At 34.6% G+C, this 21,382-nt stretch overlaps 1 protein-coding gene across 1 annotated transcript in view; it reads right to left on the bottom strand.

Annotated features, from left to right (window-relative positions):
- Positions 1-15,573, bottom strand: part of LOC110106547 (DDRGK domain-containing protein 1) — a 25,721-nt gene extending 10,148 nt beyond the window's left edge. Inside the window, exons 1-5 of the mRNA XM_020836480.2 lie at positions 15,343-15,573; positions 10,572-10,662; positions 3,487-3,596; positions 3,302-3,403; positions 3,047-3,208 (exon numbers count right to left, since the gene is read on the bottom strand). Of these exons, the coding sequence (XP_020692139.1) occupies positions 3,047-3,208; positions 3,302-3,403; positions 3,487-3,596; positions 10,572-10,662; positions 15,343-15,474 (597 nt within the window). The 5' untranslated portion in view covers positions 15,475-15,573. The remainder of the gene's footprint in view (positions 1-3,046; positions 3,209-3,301; positions 3,404-3,486; positions 3,597-10,571; positions 10,663-15,342) is intronic.
- Positions 15,574-21,382: the final 5,809 nt, after the last annotated feature.

Here is a 21,382-nt window from a genome sequence, read left to right as displayed (position 1 = left end):
TATATATATATATATATATATATGAGAAAAAGTTTAAAAGTAAATATAATATAGCAACTATAGAACAAAAATAATAATAATAATAATAATAATAATAGTAATTCATTACCTGTACTATCCCATCAGCTCATGCCACCCTCGCATCATGACCCTATCCCATACTTCCTCTTACTCCCAATCTCTTGAAAGGGTCTGTCCCCTTTCTCTCATGCTATATCAGTATATCTGTTGTGTTCTCTCCCGAGCCATCGACTCAAGCCTAGCATAGACTACAACCAAATAATAATAATAATAATAGTAATTCATTACCTGTACTATCCCATCAGCTCATGCCACCCTCGCATCATGACCCTATCCCATACTTCCTCTTACTCCCAATCTCTTGAAAGGGTCTGTCCCCTTTCTCTCATGCTATATCAGTATATCTGTTGTGTTCTCTCCCGAGCCATCGTCTCAAGCCTAGCATAGACTACCACCAAGCCCTCCGCCCCTCCCCGGCTTGTCCCTATCTTTACATCTCCACCTCTCTTTCTTTCTTTACACATCTTCTCTCCACATCAGCTCCATTTTGTGAGATTGATGTCATTGTTATTTTTAGCCGCCTACATCAATTTGTCGATGTTCATCATCCTCTTCATCATGCACTCCTACAAGCTTGTTAATATCTACAGTCTGCACCCCGAGTTTTCATCATCGATCCACATGCACATCCAAATGAGGATCATCGTTGAGCCAAGTTGGAGTCCACTATAGCTTCTCAATTCTACATAAGGCCAGCCCTTATGCGTTCAGATCCAACAGTCATAAAAAAGACACGTTTTCTCTCTCCCCACTTTTTATCTCATGCTCATTCTCCCAACCTTGCCCTCCCAAGGGAGTGTGGAAGAGTAAAACATCTCTTAGGAAAACATTATGTTCTTGCAAGTTTGGAGATAGACCTCAATGTTCATTTATGAGACTTCGAGATCTCATCTAACAAGAACCATGCATCCTTATTGTTACCTCACATCCATCGCTCTGTCATCATGCCTGCTACCATAGAATTGGTGAGAATCTTCTGTTTCTAGCAAGATTGTGAATTATCCAGTGTCAAGAGACATCTTATTGTCCCACACCGCAATGATTTATCATCTTTTGCAAGAAGGCATACACAGTCTCATCACAAGAAGACCTTTTCAACCTAGACTGGTCCATTGGCTCCTCCAGACAAATCATCGCTTAGCATTGCCACAGCTCATCGAACCCAAACTCACTACTCGTGGATATACTGACTTTGACTCCACCCGTTAGCTTCCTGACAACAACCTTAGATTTTTTAGTGATAAACCTTGTCAACTTCACTATTGTACTAAAAGCCAAGAGATACCTCTTTGGTCCAACAAGCTAGATCACATTTGGTTTGGATAGACAGTAACTGATTTCCCTAGCACCATTTGGGCGCTACCCTTTGAGCTCATCTAAACAATGAGCTCCACCTCTATGTGGTAGTCTTTGTCTACCTTCTTCATAGGTTGCATGATGTTGGCTCAAAAGGAAACATTAAAATCTATTGTAATAAATGTAGTGGTATGTTTTGGTTGCTTATTACCAAAGCTTATTTCCTTTCTTGGAGAATCACTTTATATTGGATTGATCAACTCACACTCACACCCAATTTAACATGATTCTCTCTAGCATTCAAATTCCTAAAAATCTCACTAGATTTTCAATTTCCTAAACCATAATAATCATATTTAACTAACATCAAAAGGGATGTCAGTTTGAAATGGCAAAAGATATTGGGACATTCACTCTCAAATTCTCCTCACATTTCCTCAAAACCAATCCCAAGCCAAATGAATTGAATGCCGAGGGTTCTTGCCATCTAATTTTCCTAAATTAACAAAGCTAAGTTTAATCCTTGTGGATTAGGTAGACCGTGCAGTTTGCACTCTTGCAACCTACCTACTAAGCACATATACACATTTGCACACATGGGCATCCTATTGGGTTTCTACACATTTTATAGATCACTGTAGAATATAAATATTATATTATTATTACTCATGTAATAGTCACTCGGGGAGTTTTCTTTGTATTTGAGAGCAATGTATTTTAAAAGAAATGAATTTATATTGGTTGTACAAAAGTTTTACTAATTAGTGGTTAATGAAATAAAACATTTAAAGTAATAAAACAAGTATTTGCTTTGTGTCTTTGTGAGTTTGTTGTTCACAAAACCTTCGGAGAATACAATACAAGGCCAAGAGGGTGTGGATCTAGATGTTTATTGCACTTTCTCCATCAATATTGCATATTCTCTATTCACTATTTTCCTAGATTTACCTAGAGATATACTGTACTGTTCATATAAAACATGTTTATGATATGCAAGTTATTTTAGCCTTCGTTTGGGTTAGCTTTTTAACTTTTTTTGCTGTAGGAAAAGAAGCTAATAAAAAGTGTATGTCCATTTGGATGACAACTTTTCCACAAATTTTCCTCAAAAAAGTTGCTTTAAGAAAGCATGTTTGAAATTTTGGTTGATAAAATAATTTTTAACAGTATAAGCCATTCCAAATGAATCTTTATTTTCCTTTTGGATATATCCGCATAAGCTCTCTAATTAAATATTTTTAAAGCTACAAGAAGAGAGGAGAAATCCTTCTTGTTTCCCAGCTGCTATTCTCAAAGAAGACAGCATAATATTCAATTTTTAATGACAATGAAGCCTCCTGAGACTAATAAAATGTGATTCAGCGCTGGCGGGTAGATCTATCAGGTCAAGCCAGTGGAAGTACAAGCCTTTAGTGTGTGCCTCCACCATGCATCCGCCATGACAAAGAGAGAGTATGAAAGATTATACTATGCATGTTTAGCATTAGAAAATTAAGCACTAACAAAAAGACGGAAAAAAATATGAAAGAAATGTGAATATTAAAGAAAATAGAGTCTACAAAAGCTTGATGCGAACATTTCATGTTTTCTAACTAATATTATCAGAGAAACGAAAAAACGTATAAGAGGGTTCAATAGGAAAAACTAGGAATTAGGAAAGTCAGACCACCTGGATGTATTCGACAAAGTTGTTGAGTAAACCCTGAGTTTCCTCTTGATTTTCACTTGCTGTGGTACCTTCTGCATCAACAGAAAATTCCCCTTTCCATTTGTCAAATTCCAAAGCAGCAGTTTCCTCCTCCTTGGCTCTCCGAGCTAGAGCTTCTTCTTCCTAAATCAGCTTACAAAATGTATAAGTATACGAAATTAACTAGGCTAGAGTTTCGTGGTCTGATTAATGCATGCAAGTAATGCAGGAACCAACCATAGCACGCTCTTTTGCTTCACGATCCTCATCCTTCCTTCTCCGCAGCTCTTCATAGCGGTCTTGCTTTATTTTTCTAGATTCACGTGCAGCATCCTCAGCCTTACAAAGAGATGTGATGTTACAAAATTCTTATTTATGAAAAAAAATTAACCACCAGAAAGGAAAATTTTAAAGGTGATTACCTGTCTTTGTGCTTCACGCTCTTGTCTTTTCTTCTCTTTTCTCGTAGAAGCTTTAGCAACATGATTGTCATCCTCAGGAACCTCCTCCTCATCACTTTCAGAGAGAGGCTCTGCTAATAACATTAACTCTAATATTAAAATATAGATCAAGTATCTATGAAAAATAATAAGTTTCATCATGAATACTGCAAGCAAATTAAGTGGAGTTTATACCACTTCAACCTAAATTCTTCCCACCCAACCAAATTGATTTAAAATGTCAGTAAAATGGGCCTTTGGCTAAGGCTTCATTTGAGACGGCTTTCTTCCTGCTTCTTAAAGCAACTTTCAAGTACAAAAATTAAAACTTTTGTACTAGAAAGTTGTTTTAAGAAGCAGTGAGAAAGCCGTCCCAAACAAAACCTAAATTCATGCATCTGGCTATAAGCTGGTACTTTTATGTGATAAAATCTAAGATAGTATTGATTTTAGTTGATTATAATTACAAGCAACAGCATTTTATATGAGTTGTATATGGTGAAAGGAAACATTAAATCAAAAAAATAAAGTCAATGAGTGATTCTCTAATCAATAATTTCAAGATCCAAAAATTAATTGGAATTACTGCCATAAGGACTCATTCCCATAATGAACTTTGCTGAACTGCTTTAATTCTAATACCTGCTATCCTATGCTCGACTGATATAGATAGTCTCATCTAAAGATAGCACCTCATCTTTTCCCAAAATCTAAATTCAAACTAGACCATGTTGTACATTAAAGCCTGCAAGAAAGTCATCACACTATTTGATGGCCCGCTAATGGTCCAGTTCTTGCCACATACTCTTCAAGAGTTTGGCATACTATGTGATAGATTATCTTATTTTTTTAGTGGAAACGTTTACTTCAATCTCATATATTTGAGATGTATTATTAGCTTTCGAGTATGTTTGCCGCATAGAATCCCAAATATCATGTACAATTGATTTCTAGAGTCATTGAATTCCAGTCATTATCTTATCATGGAATCATTCTCACCATAAGCATCAAATCCTAGATCTCCTAGCTTTAAATCAACACCTAGCAGGTGATTTAGTTTCCCTTTCCCTTTAAGAAAAACTTGAAATAAATAAGATCACATTAAGTAGTTCTCTTCCATTTAGTCTACATAAAACCTAATATTTTAAGTATATCTAGATGATAAATAAGGCCTTATTTGTTCAAAGGTTTTTAGAGGAGACCATGTACCATTTTATAGGGTTATTTTTTAATCTTAGAATATAATTTTTTTCAAAATAATCCATTGACTCTTCAAGTATAATCGAAAAAAAAAATCCCTCTGGTGGGGTATCTTGAAACATATTTGAACAGTCAATAGACTAAATTCTCACCATAAGCATCAAATCCTAGATCTCCTAGCTTTAAATCAACACCTAGCAGGTGATTTAGTTTCCCTTTCCCTTTAAGAAAAACTTGAAATAAATAAGATCACATTAAGTAGTTCTCTTCCATTTAGTCTACATAAAACCTAATATTTTAAGTATATCTAGATGATAAATAAGGCCTTATTTGTTCAAAGGTTTTTAGAGGAGACACCATGTACCATTTTATAGGGGTTATTTTTTAATCTTAGAATATAATTTTTTTCAAAATAATCCATTGACTCTTCAAGTATAATCGAAAAAAAAAATCCCTCTGGTGGGGTATCTTGAAACATATTTGAACAGTCAATAGACTAAATTAGACACATTGAATAGTCTAGGACTAAAATGGCTCCACATAAATAGTCTTTGGACCATTTTGACATATTTATCTCTTAAACATGAGATCATGACAACAAGATAGATACAACTCCTGCTGGGGAATCATGAGCCGTAACTGCTCGGAAACTGAAGAAGAGAATATGCAAAAAAGATGAACCATGCCAACAAATGCAAAATATTGATGATGAGAGAGATGGCAAGCATAGATCAATGAGTAGAGCTCAAAGATGAGTAAATATAGACGAGCAAAGGTCAACGCGTTGAGGTTGATATAGAGGAGAGGTCGACAAGCAAAAACCGACAAGCCAAAATTGATAGACAAATATTCACAACATGACCGGACAGAAATTAAAAAAAAAAATGCATTAGTCGATTAACTGAGACCCAATAGGTAATGATGATGAAGATCAAGGAGTAAGACATAAAAAATCCTAATGCCTTAATGCCATATGAGAAAATCTAAAAAAATTGTTTTGATCTCACTTAATTCTAATTACAAGTAACATGTGATTTTATATAAATTGTACATAGAAATAGAAAAAAAAATATATACAAAAAAAAGGAAATATGAAATTGAAAAATAAAGTCCCTATGAATGAGGGATCCCTCTAATCGATAATTTTAGTATTTAGGAATTATTTTTTGATATTAACATTAAGAAAGTAATTTCTAAATTGGATGTGTTGGGATGATTTTAACTCTAGCAACTGCAATAATTAAATTATTAATTCTTTCTATAGAAAATCAATTCAATATCGAATTGCAAGCACACCTTCTAAAACTTATAAAAATAGATCTAGTATGAAAGGTAATGCTCTGCTAAGGGGGCTTAAATCCTCATAATCGTTGTCGTGTACAACATTAACCAATAAAGCAAAGCACATTAAATTCTGATAAGAAAACTTGAATGGTTCTTTGAGACAAAGGCATGACAACATTTCCTTTGTGTTCATATTTTCTTTTATTTAAATTTAAGAAATTATTTTGGAAGAGAATATTGGCAACATAGTTAAATATAATAATATATAAATTGATCAAAAAATGCAAGTTAGAGTTAGCTCAAAAACAGATGCATAAATATAAGACTTTAAGTCAAGATGAGATAGCTATTTAGATTTGGAGAATTCTAAGAGCTATTGTGGTGATTTGATTAATAAATCTTTTTAATAGAATTTTGAAGAATATGAGTATGCTAAATTATTGGAGAAGATGAATTTTAGTACCAATATTTAAGAAAAAAAGCAATGTTCAAGATTGTGCTATAAGGAAATTAAATTTATGAGTCATATAATGAAACAATGGGATTTAAGTAATGTAAGACTATAATGTTTTATCTGTGGAAAAAAAAATGGGATTTAAGTAATGTAATATACGCATAGAAAAATTACATCAATTTCAATTAACCAATTTGTTTTAATGCAGAGAAGATTAACTATGAAAGCCATTTTTATGTTAAAATAATCAATAAAGAAGTATATATCACAAATAAAGGAAGTTCATAGGATTCTGACATCGAGAATGCACAAGAATTGATTTGTTGTGAAGAAGACAGAAAGTTACATATTAAATATATTTTTTTATTAATAAAGATCTGTATGATAAAATATTGACTATTAGAAAAAGCTGTTGAGTGACTCAAAAGTTCAATGGCCTTATGCTTACATTAAGGATCAATATTTAGTATATATATTTTCTATATTAGTTATGAAGATGTTTACAAAGGACATTTAAAGCAATATGCATTAGTGTATGTTTTTTGCAAATGATATAATTCTAATTAGTGAGACATCTACTGAAATCAATGAAAACCAGAATAATGGAAGAAAAACTTAGAAGATAGAGTAGAATGAAGATAAATTGTTGCAATTAAAAAGCCCGTAGTTGGACCTTAGGTTGGGTCGGTCGGTCGATCCACCTCACAGTGTGCACCGCCTACCTCGTCCCTTATGCCTGCGATGCGTTCCTAGCCTTAATTGGCCTAGTCGCACCTCCAGCACCGTTACTTCAAAGAAATTAGAGTGCTCTCAATGTATTCGGTTTTATATCTACTCAAACGAAAACCTTTAGACTCTAAGGTTGACCTCTATAATTTAAGTTTGCCTTCAACTCCCTCTTTAGTCTTATTAACAAGAAGAATATTGTCAGCAAAAAGCATACACCAGGGAACATCCTCTAGCAAATCTCTAGGAAGAACATCCATGACTAAAGTTAAAAAGTTATGGGCTTAAGTCTGGTCCTTGATGCAATCCAACTGAAATTGAAAAATACTTGGTTAAACCACCTTGTGTTTGAACAGAAGTAATAGCTCTAGCATACATTTCCCTAATGACTTGAATTTAAGTATTATTAGTCCCTTTCTTTTTTAGAACTCTCCATAGCACTTCTCTAGGAATTATCATTTGCTTTCTCTAAATGATGTAGAACGGGTAGGGAAGTAGTGGCAAGAACAAACTCCAAGCGCCCTCCCGAAAAACCTGAAATAATTCCTTCTAGAAAATCTGAAACATATTCAGATTTCTTTCAGAAATTCGCTACAGCTTTGGTAGGAAGAGGGCTTGATATTCTATGAATTTGGAGAGCTTCTAGTGGAGGAATTCCCACGTGATGGTCTTGAAAAATTCGGCCAGCAGATTCAGCTTTTGGAAATCTTTTTAAAGGGTAAATCTGCACTTATGGAGAGCCAGGAGGATTTCGTGAATTGGAGAGAGATATGGGGAATTGATTTCCTAAATCAATGATTTGATTTAAGAAATAACTACAGGCATTGGGGAATTTGGGAGATTCGGCTAAAGGGAATTTAATTCCTGAAATTAAACCTCCTTAGATTATGGAATCAATTAAGAATTTAATCACAATCTGAATTTTAATTTTAATTTTGATTAAATTAGGAGGGAATTGATTTGAATTTTAAAATTCAAATCAAAGAAATTAATGTCATGAATGGGGGAGTAAAGGAGGGAGCCCAAAGAGGGGGTCGGCGGGTTTAGGGAGAGAGGGGAGAGAGATTAATGGTGTGAATAATGCTAATTCGAATTCAAATTTTGGAATTCAAATTTGCATTAATGAAGAGCTCTTCCCTAATTGGAAACTAATTGATTACAAGGGAAGAATTAAGGGAGGCCGGCTGGATTTTTGAATTCAAAATTCTGAGATTTTATTTCAGAATTAATGACATCATTAAATGCCTAATTATTAAGAATGAATTAAGCAATAAATAAATTTGAATTCAAATTTGAATTTTGAATTCAAATCCTTCGTTAACTTAATCCCTCCAATTTAGGAAAGGCAATTAATAATTGGAGCAAAGGTGGGGGTTCTCGGTTGGGGTGATGGAGGGGTTGTTAAAACTGGCGGTTCAATGGGAAGGAGGAAGGGACCGGTGGCGGTGGAAGGAGGAGATGGTGATGTCGACAAGGAGAAAATGAAAAAATAACGAATGTGATAGATGCGCCAGATCTTCGTGCCGATGTCCGCATCACTAAATCAATAAATATCATATGAAGATCTTCATTTTTCTCTCTATATTTCTCCATCAAACCTCTCAATAAATGTTTTTTAATGGCATCACATTAACAACAATCACCTAATATTATTAGAAAATAAAGTGAAACATAAGTGTGATAAGTTAAAATATCTTAGATCTATTAGACAGAAAAATAAAAATATATGTAAGGATATAACTATTGGAATTAAGGTTGGATGGTTAGAATCGAAAAATATTTTGGAATTTTTGTGTGATAAGAGGATATTATGTAGATTTAAAGAAAAAATTTATAAAACTACAATTATGTTGCAATGATGTGTGAGTCTAAATATTAAATGGTAAGAAAGTGATTTATATTTAAGTTGTGCATGACAAAAATGAGAATGTTAAGATATATATATGCAGCAAAACTAAAAAAGATAAACTGAAGCATGATTATATTAGAGAAAATGCTAGAGCAGCATCCAGGATAACGTGTCTACCATCTGAAGTCAAATTTAGTTGGTTTGAATATGCGCAACAAAGTGTATTATACTACTTGATAAAATTAATATTAGAGGATTATGAAGGAAAGAGAATAGATCTAAGATTGCATTGATAGAAAATGTTCAAAATTAGGGCTCCAAACGAACCAAACCGAGCCAAGCTTAGGCATGTTCGAGTTCGAGCTCATTTGTCAAAAACGTGTTCAAGCTTGGTTCAAAGCTTGCCGAACTTCTCCAACAGCTCTTCGAACTCGAGCTCGTTTAAAAATGAGCTGTTCAAGTTCAGCTCGTGAACGAGTTTGGGCTCATTTAACTAGAAGCTTAAAAAGCCTCTAATTGAGCCATTCGTTAATCAAACTGAACCAAACCATGCAAACCTAAATTTTATTTTTTATTCTTTTTAAATCAAACCAAGCCCACCCCGCCTACCGAGCCCAGCTCGCCTCACGTCAACGACATTGGACTATAGCTCAATATATAGTGCAAAAGCTTCTTTTATTTCGCAGTGTGGGACTAAACCACCTTTTTTTTCTTTTTTAGTTTTCATGTGGCCACGAAGGAAAGAGAGGCAGGTGGGCGGGAGTTAAAAATGCAAAACTAGGAGAGGGAGAGAGGTTGGAGTTAAAAATTTAAAAAAAATAGTAGTTTATTAATTTAAATATCGTGTAATTTAAAATATATATAAATATCTTATAAGTTAAATAATGTTAGTTTATAACTTATAATAGTTAAATAATGTTAAATATCTTTTAAACAGTAATTTAAAATAAGTTAAATAACGTTAAACTTAATTATCTTATTACTCAAATAACATATAATATTTATTTTTTATTATATAGGGCATAATCGAGCTTCTTAACGAGCATATTCACGAGCTCTAAACGATGTTGTTCGTGAACATAAACAAGCCGAAAGCTAGGTTGTTCAAGTTTGTTTATTTAACTATCGAGTATTGTCAAACTTGTCCAAGCTTGTTCGGTTACCTTATCAAACGAACATAAATGAGCTCTTATCGAGCCGAGCCATGAGTAGCTCGTCGAACGCTCGGTTCATTTGCAACCCTATTCAAAATCACTCGTGAATAATAAGTTTTAAACACCTTAAACAACAATCAATAAGAAACAATAAAAAATTAGGATAGATAATACCGAGTTAAGAATAATGATAATGATGATGAGGCTACACAACTGAAATACTGAGAGTTTTTTTTATATGACAATATAGCATTTTGCTTATTATATCATGAGATATGAGAAAAGATTTAAATAATTCATCAAAATACGAGAAAGCGATGTCATTAGCATAGACAAATTATCACCTTTCAGTTCACACACGAAAACTAAAAAAAGATGCAGAGGATGATGTAAAGTGAACCTTGACCACTTGTTGAGGGAACAAAAGAATTAACAGCAGTTGGCCTCCTGCGCATGCGACGAGTTCCAGAGTGTTGAACCACTCTCTCCACCTGCAAATAACAACTGCCTGAAGGTTAGTTACAGTAATATGAGCAAGATAACTCTCTTAAAGCATATTATGCGCAATCAGTCAAAAATCTTCCTGATCTAAAAAACCAAAAAAAAGACAGGTATAGAATTAAGAGCAGCAAGTCTAATGTACATTATAAAGAAGGCATGCTGACGAAAACTAAACAGGAAAAATCAATAGAAAAAACAAAAAATGTAAAAAATAAAAATATTACAAAGGAATCATGAGATAGAAAACAAAATTAGAGACAAAGCGAGAGAAGCGCTTAGCATGGCTTTTAAGAAAATGGAATTAGCGGAAAAGAGGGTAAATTCATAAAAATAAATAGGTGCTGATGTAGCACTATCTTCCTGTGCTGATTCAAAAATAAATATTGCTTGAACTCTGATACTTATAGCGACAATTATTAATTACCCATTTTCTTTATCATTTGCTTTTAAAAATGGATGCACCAATAATTATTTGAAGATGCAGCAACATATGAATACATCAAATTAAATTGATATGAAGTGAAATAAAAATATCACAATAATAAGACAACATGAATAAAAAAAAAAAAAATGAATACAACAATATACTAGTCTGCCAGGGGTCAAAGGGGGCGCTGCCCCCTGGCGGGGTTCGACCTGCTCGGTCAGGTTGCGGGATCCAAGGGGGCGCTGCCCCCTGCGGGGGTTTCCGGGGCAGCGCCCCCGGAACAAAATTTTATCGTAAGAGTAATTTTAAAGTTTTGCTTGTTTTTAAAGTTCGTAAGTTGTTTGTATGGGAAGATACCGAGTGGTACCGAGCATATACCTAGCAGTAAATGAGCATGTACCTAGCGGTACCGAGCATGTACCAAGCGGTACCGAGCATATATTGAGCAATACCGAGCATGTACTGAGCAGTACCGAGCATGTATTGAGTGGTACCGAGCATATATTGAGCAGTACCGAGCATGTACGGAGCGGTACCGAACATGTACTGAGCGGTGCCGAACATGTACTAAGCGATACCGAGCATGTACCTAGCGATACCTCATTTAATAACCGGACACGCGTGTCCGATTTTAATTTTAATTTTTTAAATTGCGACACTCCAATGCCGTGTCGAACACGTGTCCATACCGTGTCCGACGCGTGTCCGTGTCCGACACTGCATACCCTCTTTAAGTGTCGTGTCGGTGCATCATAGGATGCCATTCTTTAGGTTTAAGACTCAAACTTTGCAAGGACTTGAGAAGCTTCAAAAATAAGCTTGATGATGTATCAATGAGAGTTAGAAAAGACTTATTGTTATCTTATTAAAAACAATGTGATTCATGCAAGTTAAGGGGGTTTCAAATCATTGCCATCGTCATTTGCCTTATCCCACTATTTGGGGTCGGCTATGATGCACCGACACTTCTCCTCAAAGAGGCGTGCAGTGTCCGACACCGTGTCCGACACGACACTCGTCCGACACTCCTCCGACACGTGTCGGACACACCGAAAACATGTCCGATTAAAAAATATTAAATACAAATTGGACGCGTGTCCGACACGCATATCTTAAATATTTTATGAATTTTTTAAATATAATTTCTTGTATTTGGCGGGATTTAAACTAAATTTCTTATTTCCTATCCACAACACCAAATCAACGTCCGCACTTAATACCCAATCATCGAATATTCTCATTTTCATTTCTTTTTGGCAGTGAAGGTATTTTCATCTCCTCTCTCGGTGACTGATAAACGTCATCGACGCCTGACTCTCAACATTCTAATACTAATTATTTTAAGCACAAATTCTAATTAAGTGACTTATTATTTTTAAATTATACTTATTTAATTTTTATACAATATTTTTTAAATATAAAAACTATAATATCGTGTCCAACCCGTGTTCGTGTCCTATATTTTCAATAACTAACGTGTCCCGTGTCCGTGTCATGTCATATCCATGTCGCCGTGTCCTTGTCTATGCATCATAGGGGGTCGGCTTTATCAATCTTTATTTTCCATATATTCATGTTGAGACCTAATGAGAATTAAACCTATTCTTCGCAAATTATTTTAAACAATTTATATCCATGTTATCTTAAATGTACCCCTTCTCTTTCGAATCCTTTGAAACTATTTTTTTCACTATTGTCATGGTGCATTTCTATTCTTCGGTGTATATATCTATTGGGGATGGACATAAAACACTGCAACGAAACAAACAAGAAAAATAAAAAAGCAACGAAAAAGGACATCAAAATTTAACATAAGAACCCCGAAAATGGAAAAATTTACGGAGCCACACCACACCAAGAAATCCACTATGAAAATTGGGAAAAATAAATACATATCTCTCTTCTCTCTCACTCTCTCCTTGCTTCCCTCCTCTCTTTCATTGTTCTCACTCACAAAACACAAAAGAAAATACAAGTTAGTAACACCAAGGGACGTCACCCTTGAAAAAAATGAGAAAGAAAATTGTTCAATCCGCCTCGAAGAATTGTGGCGCTAGTTTGGAGCACTGCAGCACTCAAACCTCTAATGCTGATCCGTTTGACAATGCTACGGTGCTCAAACCCGAGGCGATGCAGCACCATATAGTGCTACAGCACATAATCTAAAGCTCCACGGCACTCCTCTCTCTATCGTTTCTCCCAGCAAACTTTGCAGCACCAGGGTACTTAGAAAAAAAATGTTGGGGCGCTCGAGTACACAGCGTCAGGGAGTTTGTAAGGGAGAAAAAAAATTGTATTATAGGGGGGACCCCCCTGCACCCCTCCAGCAAGCATGAAAAATTGATTTGAGATTCGAGGCAACAATACAACCTGATTGATCAACACAATCAGTATCAACACAGAACAAACAATGTTCAAACCACTTAAATCTATTTTCAATTAACTCCTTCAATAGATGTCAGTCTAACCATTCCCTTAATATGATTATTTTTTATATACCACATCTAGTTTTACAACACATCTAACATTCTCATTTTAATCATGCTTAACCATAATCAATGACTTTTTACTATCCAACACATTAATATATCAACATCATAAACCTAATTCAAGTTTATAAAATATGTCTTAAAATCTCAATGGTGTCCTCTCAGCACCTATTACTCCTGAGGCACTTCTCTAGTTTAAACATTAAGTCTAAATTATAGGATTAACATCACCATTCTTCTCTGTAATATCTAAAAGATATTAAGCCTATCACACTTAGATGTTATTTTATATTCTGATAATATTGAGTAGTGATTATATTACACCCACTAAAATTTTATATCATATACTCGATCTTTCTTTTATAAACTCTAAATTCTAAAATGAGAAATTCAAAAATGGAATCTATTTTTAGGAAATCGAATTCGAAGCAAGATCAGACATATACTACACATTTCAATTTTCAAGCAACAATCAATTCATAAGTTGAAAAAGTAAGATCAGACATATGCTACACATTTCAATCTTCAAGCAAGATCAGACATATGCTGCACATTTCAATCCATTCATACAAGATTATCAATTATTTTCCTAGAAAAAATGCAATATACATATTACAAGATTTGGAAAATAAGTTGAAAAAGACAAACATTTTAAAATATCATGTTTGGTTAATTGAATTCTGTTAATAGGATGTTCACTTTGTTGGTGGAAGCTTCAACACATTCTCCACACATCTTTATACTTAGAATTCTAATTGACCTAAGGGACATTTCTTTGGCATATAAAGACTTGCATTTGATAATAATTCTTATTTTCAATTCCTTCTAACTATACCTTTTTAGGAGGTTGCTTGGTTGCAAGATTTAGTCAATATTTAGCCAGCGTTTAGGCTAGATCTTACCAAATGATTTTTTTAGCAACAAAAATCCTACTACCTTTTTAAATCTCATCATCCTCCCCTTTTATGCTAGATCCTGAATTTAGTAAAACTTGGGAGAAGTGGGATTTAAGAGAATTACACTTCTCCCCATATGCCTCTTCAATGTCAAATAGTTACAAGAATTTAACCATATTTAGCATCTATCATACCAAATAATTTTATGGATTCAACCAACCAAGATTTACTAAATACAAATTTACAAGATTTAATAAATCCTACTTGTACCCAAACAGCTCCTAAGTCTGACCCCCACTTATCAATTGTTTCCAGAAAAACTAGATCCCCTCATTTTGTACTGAAAAATATCTCGTTTTATTTTAATTTATAATTTACGATTATTGAGTTATCAAAACTAAGCCTGTGATGCTAACAATTTGCTACGAATCCTGCCTCAAGATTTTACAGTTTCGGACGGACAAAACAAAAAGGAAGCATCAATAAGCAACCATTTCATGGGTCACATTGTTTATACTCCCCCGTTGCAAATTACAAACCGATCGCACTGTTAGGTGTGGGATTGGGACTCAGTTACAAGCCTGTTCAAACACAAAAACTGCTACTACTTTCCCATGTTCCCTTGTCCGCCGATCGAAAACATGGATTTCAGCCATAAGGAATTCATCAACAATACTGGAACAGAATAATGGCATAAACATGTCTAAATCTGCGGTTTTCCATTATAATCTCAAAGAATAAACGTTCCACCACAGACACCCATAGTTAGCAAGCTGCTGCCGTCATTCATTTCGATATAAACGAATCAACCTAATAGCAAAAAATAGTCTTGGAGAGGAAGAAAGCTTGGAGGAGTACCCGCTGCTGCTGTGGCTCTTCCTCGTGCTCGTGCGATGAACAAGACATCCGGCGGCGCCTCCACCATAGCAGCGGAAATACAGCAAACACGAGGATCATGCACAGCATCGCCCCCAATATTCCCTCCTCCATTTCTTCCCGCGGGCCTTGTGACGATCTCCGACGAGCGATAAATGTCTGGAAGTGATCTAAGAAGCTCAAATAGACCCGAACTGGTTTCGACTTGCGATGTGGGAGCTTTAGGGCAGCTTTATGGGGTCGGTTTCGGGTCCAACCTCAACTACCCGCCCTCTTGGTTGATCCGATCTGGATATAATAACCGGTGAGAAATTTGAACCCGAATCCGAGCTGATTCGGATTCACGTCAATCCGAATTGACTCACTAATCCGATTTGCTCCCAAATTTTACTATTTTTTTATTTTAGATTTATTTAAGATCTTAAGTAATTTAAAATATAAAATGCAATAAACTGAAATACATCATCATAATTATTTTTTTATTTCATTATTTGTTTGTTCTCATTTCTCAATTATTTATTTACTCAATCAAAAATAATTATTTATTATTTTATTTATTTGAGGCTTTGAGCATCTGTAAAGTATAAAATATAAATGATAAATCATAAAATGAACACAAATAAGTAAATAAGCAATTACATTAACAAAATACTAAGAATAATTTAATTTATTTGAATATTAACAAAATACTTATAATATATTTTATATAGTACATCTACTGATTTACATTCTCATACAAATAAAAATTATAAATTACATTTATATTGTTTTATAAAATTAAATTCTATTTAATCTAAATTGCATCCCTCTAAGTCTCTAACTGATGTCAATATTGGATAACTTAGAGCTGTAAATGAGATCCATCTGCAAGACTGCAAAAATAAGAAAAAAATTATAAACAGGTAAATATTTGTAAGCCTAAAAAACAATGGCAAATCCCAAAATCCAAATGCTGAAACAGTGTAAATGTAATGTAAATTAGAGCTCGTGTTAAGCCTCCAAATTAGTCATCAGGTACTAAATTCAATAAAATGAAAATGAGTAAAGAACATTTAGAGAGTACCATCAATGGCGACATTTTATATTATCTTAGATAGCAATATATGTCCAATACTTCAATTATAATCATATAATATATCAATTTGATCTAAGAGAACATAAAGCAACCTAGTTGCATTTATCTAAAAAGACTTTCTACTTTTACTTAAGTGGTTTCTTATCATTGCTCTTTCAAAAAAATCATCAAAATAAAGACAACAACAATAACAACCAGAACAGCAACCACAACAACTAGTTGCATTTGCATACTTTCATTTACCCGAACCCAACAACTACAACATCAATCACAAGAACCAGTTCCAGTAACCACAACAACAACCAGAACAAAACCAAAACAATTAGTTGTATTTGCATACTTTCATTTACCCGAACCCAGTAAACACAACAGCAACCACGAGATGTCAAGAATCGGTTCTAGCAACCACAGCAATTGGTTGCATACTTGCATTTACCCGACCCAACAGGCATCAACCACAACAACAACAACAACAACAGGTTCCAACAACCACAATAACAACAACGATCAGAACAAGAAGTCAACAATAACATTACAACAACAATGATTTACCCCAACAATAGAAATTAGAATTCATGCCCTTACCTATTCGGCTTGTTCCTTTTTAGTTTTCAGCAATCAAAACAGCAACAACAGCATGTCAACAAGTTAGCAAGTACAAAAACCACAACAACATGTCAACAACAACTGATTTTAGCAACCACTTAAAAATTAGGCTACCAACTAGCAATTAAATCGAATATAGATGATGTTAAATAACTGTGAAGGATGTAACAAATAGCAAATAATGAACTATAGAATAAGTTATGCTAGCAGCCATAAAAGTATGGGCTAAGAAACTAAGTCCATAACCATTTCTCAAAGGCCAAGTTCACTTCCCGAAGGCCATACGCACAAACAGCAAGGCAACACTCAAACAGCCGGAGCAACTTCACTTCTCAGAGGCCAACTGAATTATTTCTGTTAACTTAACTATCAACATCTTCAATATAATTTTTTTTAACGTTTAAGTCCATAATATTCTCTATAATTTTGCCTAATTTTGCATCATCAATAGCTACAAAAGAACATATCAACATGAATACTTCAAACAAGCAGAATAAGTAAATTAAATTGAAAAATATACCAGTTTAATTATTGTATACCCTGTTCTCAATATAATAAGTCTTTTGCACACACAAGTGCTTCCACAATATCATGTTTTAAGGTGCTTATGTATTGAATCAAAACTCTATCACTATTGTTGAATGCACTTTCATAGGCATCAATTGAAATAGGAATACACAAGACATCATGTGCCTTATTATTATTATTATTATTTTAAGACATCATGTGCCATTGCATCCACACTAGGAAACTTGTATTGATTGCCCTTTCAGAAATGCAAGATATCTAATTCTACTTTTCAATCAATTTTCTACTCTTGAAGGTAAACTTCAAGCTCAAATTTCCTGGGCATTGTAATTTCTTCTTCAAAGGAATCAAAATCCTATTTTTGGATAGCTAATTTAATAATTTCAAATAAAAAAGTTTCTACTTACACATACAAGAGTGAAGATCTACAATTAATTTTACCTGTAAGAATTGTGACTTTATTATTGTAGTGGAGTTGGTAGCTGAGCTCTGATTAGGAGTACTTTCTAAGGTAACATCAATTTTACTTGTAACAACTATGTTTTGCACAATCCAAAAACTTCTGTTTCCTAGCTTGGGAGCTTTTTACATATTTGATGCTCTCCCTAATCTTAGATGTAGAAACATCTATCTCCTTCATCTCTTCCTGCATGATAAGGTTTACTATATGTGCACAACATCGGACATGTAAAAATTCACAATTGCATATCAAACTACCTCTAAATGATTTTGTAAAAAATCTATGGAAATTGTATTAGTTGAAGCATTGTTAAGAATGATACTAAAAAGTTTATTCTCAATTTTTCATTCATTTAAGAAATATTGCAGCTTCTCAAATAAGAAAATCCCATCATGTGGGGGTGGACATGAAACCAAAATTAAGAATCTTTTTATGGAGTGTCCAGTTATTATCAATGAAATAAATGGTCAAATAAATAAAACCATCAGTGCTAATGGAAGTTAAAAGATTTGAAGTCAGACAAACTCTGCTTGTGCAAAATTAACTGACCTATATCAATGGTATTTCTTTTCTTACAAACATGCATATGACGTTTTAAGTTGCGAATTCCATTCTTGTTATCACATCAGTAAATTGTGTCACATTTCTTGCATTTACATCTTTGTTTACCATCAACAGCTATGGGTAACATCTCATAATGATCCCATACAGTTGAAGTCATCCTTCTTTTTTTCTTACGAATGTTTGCTTCATCCTTTTGGTCCAGTTTTAATTATTTTGTTTTGTAGGTTCGTTTTATCTAGTTTCAGTATTATAAGTATAGAGGCGAGCACTATTCTCCCTCGTTCCATCTATTCTTTCTCTTGGACCAAGCTATCTAAGAAGTTTGTAGGGATTCAAGAAGCTTTCATTCCTCCAAGAAAAACCAACACATTATGTGGCAGAGTCAGAGTTTGGTGGAGCTAATCAAGGGAAAGGAGGAGGAATTTTCTTGTAATCAAGAAAGAGGTGGAGTAGAGGCGAGCTGGGACTGGGCATCCAGGCTAGAGATGATTTCACACGGGTGTAACGCACTGGAGCAAGCGTGTGGCCAGAGGCTCACACAGCATGCAAATCGCGTGAGAAATGGCAATAGTCACACGTGTTACATGAACGAGGGCAGGCGTTGTACGGATGTGCTAGTTGAAATATGCGTGTAGGGTGCGAGATGATGTATGTACGGCGTTGGATCGGATTGCGGGACTCAAACGGGGCGAGGGAGGAGGCAAACGTGTGCACTGGATAGGATCAAGGGTGCGTGATTGCCATCAAGAATATGACACACATGCTCTAGGCTCAGGACTAATAGGGAGCGCACATGGGAGCACCGGTGAGGGTGCTAGTTCTGAAGCAGGCACATTGGATAGACTAGACGGGAGGCAATTGTATGCAAGAGTGTGGACGCGCGCTTTCACGTTGGATTGGGCGTGGGCAAGCTATGAGTGGTTTTAGGTCTGGTAGGAGGTTGGGTTGTGGGATTCAAAGTGCATAATCAGTTTTAGGCTAGAGACCGAGGCACTGGGCTATGGGATTCAGAGAGTGGGCACAGGAGCGAGTGGATTGATGTGTGCCCGGAAGCCCCATTGTGGTATTTGTCAACTCACATAGTAGAGGGTGCTTAGGACCCATAGTCAAGTGCTTCCTCCTCAAATTGATTGGTCAGGAGCATTTTTTTTTTATTTTTTATCTTGCATAGATGAAGCCTTAATTGGTTGTTTTTTGTGGACAACAGGTGGAGGAGAGCTGATGACCGAGGGTGGAAGCCTTTTCTTAGGATGTTCTTTGAAATCGCCAAGGGTGGTTTGGACGACATGTTTGCGCAGGTAGAAGCACACCAAGGCACTAGTGAGATTAGCAAAGGCATGCATGGTTAGGCATGTGCGATGGCATGGGAGCTAGTGCCAAGCGTGTGGGAGACCAGCCAGGGTAGCGAGAGGGAGAAGATCATGCTGGAGTTCGAGCCAGGCATGAGACACTAGCTCAAAGGATCGGAAGCAGAGCTGGAGTCAGGACGTTGCAGCAGATGCGGTTCAAGTAAATATGTGGAGGAAAAAGATGTAACATGTGGGGAAGGCTTTTTTTAGTTGTTCTTTGCGAACAACAAGTGGAGAAAGTAGATGACCTTCTGGTGGACGCTTTTTTGGGCTATTCTTTGTGGATAGCAAGTGTTTTTTTCTTAGCATTGTTAAATTGAACAAATGTGGAGATTGTTAGTATTTTTGGTCCAGGTTTAGTTATTTTGTTTCTTAAGTTCATTTTATCTTATATTAGTAGTATAAGTAAAGACGTGAGCTCACTCCCTCTATTCTTTCTCTTGGACCAAGCTATCCAACAAGCTTGTAGGGATTCAAGAAGCTTTCCTTCCTCCAAAAAATCCCAACAAGAAATATAAAAATATGGCATGTTTCTGCATATTTTTTGATAAATTTTTTGAAATAGATGATTCTTGGTTATACTTGTCTCTTGTGTTTGCAATTTTGGTGAAAATTTACTGAGGTGACATAAGTTATGTGTTGTTGACATGTTGTAAAAATCTATTTTGATTGATCTTGTAAGTTACATCACATATACATATATCGCATATTCATATCACCATTCACAAAACTTTAATTGGTGTATTGCTTCCATATACTCAGTCTTCTCACTAAATTCATTTTGCTTTATTCATATAATTATGGGAAATTTGAATAAGTGAATTTGGAAAGAAATTCAAAGTACACTTAAACTTCTAATTCGCCCTTATCCTGATGTTTAGTTACTTACATTATATGCACCTAAAAATATATATATTATTTTATCATTAAGATTCAAATTATTTTAGAATGTAGACTAAAAATATTTTTCAATTTTATTATTAAGAATAAATTAATTTGAAGAATTATTCGTAAAGATAATCATATAAATAAATTTACTTATTATAATAAATATTTTTTAATTTATAATCTTGTTATTGTGTTTGTGCATATTATATATATATCTCATACGTATATGCATATTATATATATATATCTCATACGTACAATACAATTAATTTCAAGGACGTATTCCCACTAATGTGAGTGTGGGCATGTCCACCCTCAAAAGAAAAATCTAATGCATAAGAGGGATATTTTTGGAATTTTGACTCCCCCTTCCTAAAAATAAATTTTTGCTCTAATATGACCTATCTCACATCATTTGTCAATTTATGTGAAGTTCCAAACATTTCCTCTTCGTGAATAAATGACAAAAATTTCCTCTTATAAATTTGATGCATTATGTTTGTTAAAATTTTAAAAAAATTATTTTATTATTATTACTATTTGATGAGATTA

Source organism: Dendrobium catenatum, unplaced genomic scaffold (assembly GCF_001605985.2).
Source record: "Dendrobium catenatum unplaced genomic scaffold, ASM160598v2 fragScaff_scaffold_362, whole genome shotgun sequence".
Taxonomy (NCBI): Eukaryota; Viridiplantae; Streptophyta; class Magnoliopsida; order Asparagales; family Orchidaceae; genus Dendrobium; species Dendrobium catenatum.
Note: the sequence above shows the minus strand (reverse complement) of the source record. Positions and strands in the feature narration are given on the sequence as shown.